At 41.6% G+C, this 4,203-nt stretch overlaps 1 protein-coding gene across 1 annotated transcript; it reads right to left on the bottom strand.

The window, feature by feature from the left end:
• Positions 1–373: 373 nt before the first annotated feature.
• Positions 374–3,298, bottom strand: LOC125372439 (beta-porphyranase A-like). The gene is made up of 3 exons (XM_048382477.1): positions 2,950–3,298; positions 2,632–2,773; positions 374–1,966 (listed from the first exon to the last, which is right to left on the bottom strand). The coding sequence occupies exons 1-3, from the start codon at positions 3,178–3,180 to the stop codon at positions 474–476; spliced, it is 1,866 nt and encodes a 621-aa protein (XP_048238434.1). The 5' UTR covers positions 3,181–3,298; the 3' UTR covers positions 374–473.
• Between the last annotated feature and the right edge of the window lie 905 nt (positions 3,299–4,203).

Genomic DNA, 4,203 nt, shown 5'->3' with positions numbered 1-4,203 from the left:
CGATGACACCCAATCACAAGCCTGACTACCATTGAATCGCCTCTTACAACAACCACAAGTTGCTGGGGACTGCTTCTAAACGGGTTCCCATGAGCTTATATAAGCCTTGTAATGTATCTTATCCACTTTCGTGGTTTCGTATTCTCCTCTATATATAGTTATTGGACCTCCCGTTCTTACCTTGACCTGAGGAATTCAGAGTTGAGTAGGTAACTTGTCAAGGCACATCAATGCAAAAACGTTTGTTGTTTTGCATACATCATTTCCATCCTAACTGTACATGCTTTCCCGAAACTGGCTTAAAACAAGTTTAATCAAGTATTGCTACATGAACAGTTCCGCATAACCGAAATTAATAAACATGCAGCGCGTTTTGTTCCAGCATGTGTTTAATTCAAGGACAACTTCCCTTAGAATACTAGTATATCTTTTATTGAAACTTGTTCATTTGAGGTCTGGTTTGATTTCAGATATCAAGGCATCCGACTGGAGGTTCCTTGGACTTTCCTCAGTGACAGAGCAATTGCAGCAACACGGCCTTTGTCCTGAGCAAAGGTCATGCTGACAGCATTGACATTCTTGAGAATGGCAGTTGGAACATGATACTCTATTGTTGCCCAGAGCCTCTGGGTGTCATTGTTGCTCGGGTTGTGGAGTATGTAATAGGAGTGAAGCGTAATTCCGTTGATGGTCATTGAAGCCGGAATACAATTGGCAGCATGATCTAGGATACTTACTGAAATGCGAAGTCTAGCAACCATGATGTGTTGAAGATCGCTGCTGTCGAGCATGATATTCATGTGAGCTGTTTTCTTGTCAATTGTAACCAGCATGTTGTCTCCATAATGCACACTTTCATAGACCAAGGGAACATGAGTAAACCTGTAGCCTGTGGGAAACTGTAGGAAGCATGTGGCTTCTGGAGGGACAGTCACGTGATTTCCTTTGACATGGACAGGTACTTCCTTATCCAGTTGAGTGGCCTTTCTGTTGTTGAGATACAAACAGGTTGATGTCCCTTGGGTCAAGGTTTCCCATCCTTTGTCAAAAGCTAATGTGACATTAGCTTGAGCTGTGTCATAGTTGTGTAGCAGAATGGTTAGCATTTTGGGAGTTGGCTCCACAAGGACATGACTCTGTAATTGCCGCTCTGCCTGGTGGAACTGACTCTCGGATCTGAGAAACTTCATAGTGCTGGTGAGGTTCTCCCACAAGTGGAAGGCCAGAGCGATGTCTCTCTCGTTGTGATGTTTGTCCAGGATACTGTAGTTGATGCTTTCTTGTCCTTTCAGATCGGTATAACCAAGTAGAAAGGACACGGCTCTCTCCACCACGTATCGAAGCTCAAGAAAGGTGAATATATTCGAGTTGTGAAGGTTGATGTAGGCCCAGTCCAGAAAGGTCGATGGTTTCTGAACATCGATGCCTGTGACTGTTGATAGACCATGAGCTGAGAATATGACTGGAATATCTTTCCCTGATATCATATTAGCGTACGTTTCCACCATGTCCACTGTTCCAACCAGCCGCGCCTCATTCGGGCCGTAAAAGTGATGCCTGTTACCCTGAACACTAAAGTGATTGAAAGGATGGAATGAAAAAAAGTCCAGTAGGCCAAGAGACATGTTCATGAATTGGGTAATCGTGCTCCATTTATTGAAGTTCCATTTATCCATTGTAGTTATTCCAGCTGTAAAGGCAGGTCCGCCTATTCTTACATTGGGGTGTACGGCTTTTACCTTCTTGGCAACAAGCTCGAATACATTCACTATGGTTGTCCAATTGACGTCCAATTTCGCCAGAGTGTTTGGCTCATTGATTGGTTCAAAATAGGGAGGGACGGCGCCATTGGTCCCGTTGTGTATTGCCTGGACGAACAGAGAAATTGTTTCTGCTGCAGCATCAAGATTGTTTGGAAAATTGCCTTTATGTTCAGATGTGTCCATCCAGTGAGGCCATTGGTAACCTATGGAAGAAATATGTTTAATGTTTATAAACGTCATGAGTTTATTCACTATCAAATGTTGATAATACCAGATGTTCACCAGTGGCACCCGTCACAAACACTCGCAAAGGCAAGACAGTTGATTTACTGAAAAACATAGGAATACATGGTACAAATAAAAAAAGGGAACAGCATCGAAAATATTTTTTGCTGCTGAGTATGTCCTCCACATATCTACCATGAAACGTTTTAAAGACATCGTTTAGGCCTTGAATGGTGTAACCTTGTACAATCAACTTTTGGGCAAGAGTCATGTGACATTCTCTTGATAGAAAGATCATCCTTAATAGTAGATTATAGTAAGATTAAGTCTGTTGAAAATCTGAACATGTATAGTGTGATGATAGCCAAAGTACAATATATTATGTCACTGATGTAAAAGAGGTCGTACAATCTGGTTATGGAAAGGGTTTTCTCTCTTCTATTAGCACCACATTAAAAAAAGCAAAACTATATCCAGCTCTTTTAATTGGTGGTAAACGAGTCAAGGTTGAACAAACTTACCATCTCAGGATTTACACACATTTTTGTCAACAGTTGAAGCCTGTTGTGTGAGCAAAGTAGTATCAAACACATTTTGTACAAGGAATGTCAACCTTGAGATATGTGAGTTTCCTTTAGCTTACCTTTCAGTTCAAGCATGATTGGTCTGTGTTTTCCATATCCATTCAAATTGTCGAGATATTTCTCAACCAAATTGTGTTGGAACTGGGGGTCTTGGAAGAAGGCGGGATTCGGGTACCCAGTTCGTTTTGGATCCTCCGTCACCTAAGAGGAACGTTAACTATAACACAGTTTAAATAGGTTGGGAAAACGACATCTCGATTATGAAAGGGTAAATTTAGTGTAAGCCTGCGCTCATTCTAGAAAGATTCACGATACAATAATTAACTGAGTCTGTTTCTTATCACGGATTAAATACAGACATATTTGAAGACACGCACCTTGTCAAAATAGCCTAAATCTGAATTGAGCCATCTTCCAGTGCGAGCTCCAGTTTTCTTCACGTAAGGTAAAATCGAGGGATTGTCCAGCCCCATTTTACCATTCCACCTATCAGGGTCGAAGTTGGTTCTTCCTCCCTGTACTAGATACTCTGGGTAAATGGTCACTGTGTATCCCAACACGCATGACAGGGAACAGAGGGCAAGCACAGTGGAGAGCAACATGTTCATCCAGCTGGTAGTTCTATCGTCTTGTGTCAGTAGCTTGTTATGTCCTGTTTGTATGGGGCTGGTGTTCTGTCACACCTGGGTTTACCTTCAGCCTTATATGCTTCAAAACATTTGCATTGTCGCGATAAGACATAAACTTGATTTAGAAAAAACAATTGAATCCCAGACAGCGCTCCATGGGCTTGTCAAAGCCATATGATTCAAAGAATGTAATTCTCAGACGATAGGAAGATAACATAATCTAAATATTATTATAGGTGAAAGGTTTGAATTTCACTGGGAAGTTAAAATACCTATCCGATGATGCACCTTGAAAGTGTACCCCTATCAGAAAGTATGAGACTTACTGTACAATTTCTGATAGTATGGTTCCAGTATTGAAATAATGCGATAAAGCACTTTTCATAATCATAAGAAATCTTTACTATTGTTTACTATCTTGTCCATTGTTCAATTCTGACTATATTATGAGCATGTTTTTACGTGTTTATATTTTTTTAATTTGAAGTTTACACGACATACGGCGTTTGGATTGGACGAGAGGTCGATCAAGTGACCGCGAAATTGACTTTCATAAGTTAATGAACGACATAATTTGACGTCCATACGTTTTTCAAGAGGCCATGTTCTTGAAATGACGGACTACATCCTCATTCCTGGGGGAACCCCTGGCCATACCCAAGCACGAATAAATACAGAAGCGGGGCCACGGACGGTCCAGTAGTCTAAGGCGCCGCGATTCGTTGTGCAGAGTTGCGTCACTTTGGCATGCCAGAAACCTATGGTTGTGGGTTCGAATCCCAGTTAGCCCCGATTATGTTTTAGGTTTGTCAGCACCATACCCGTGCTTGTGGGTTTCACCAAAGTGGTAAACGTCTGAGACCTGAATCACTCCGGGCTTTCCTCCAACATTAAGCTGACACGTCGTGATATACCTGGAATAATGTTAAAAGCGGCGTAAACCCAACTCACTCATTCTCTCACATACAGCAGCATTGTTTAATCTTGAACTCACGAATATCC

This window comes from Haliotis rufescens, unplaced genomic scaffold (assembly GCF_023055435.1).
Source record: "Haliotis rufescens isolate VD_foot unplaced genomic scaffold, xgHalRufe1.0.p SCAF_1, whole genome shotgun sequence".
NCBI classification, from domain to species: Eukaryota; Metazoa; Mollusca; class Gastropoda; order Lepetellida; family Haliotidae; genus Haliotis; species Haliotis rufescens.
This window is presented reverse-complemented; position numbering and strand designations above follow the sequence as displayed.

Bases quoted from the DNA above. Each gene is read 5' to 3' on its own strand.
- LOC125372439 (XM_048382477.1), bottom strand. From the start codon at position 3,180: ATGAACATGTTGCTCTCCACTGTGCTTGCCCTCTGTTCCCTGTCATGC. The intron at 2,774-2,949 runs GTGCGTGTCTTC...CGTTCCTCTTAG, and splicing joins ATTTAGGCTATTTTGACAAG to GTGACGGAGGATCCAAAACG. The intron at 1,967-2,631 runs GTAAGCTAAAGG...TTTCTTCCATAG, and splicing joins AATCATGCTTGAACTGAAAG to GTTACCAATGGCCTCACTGG.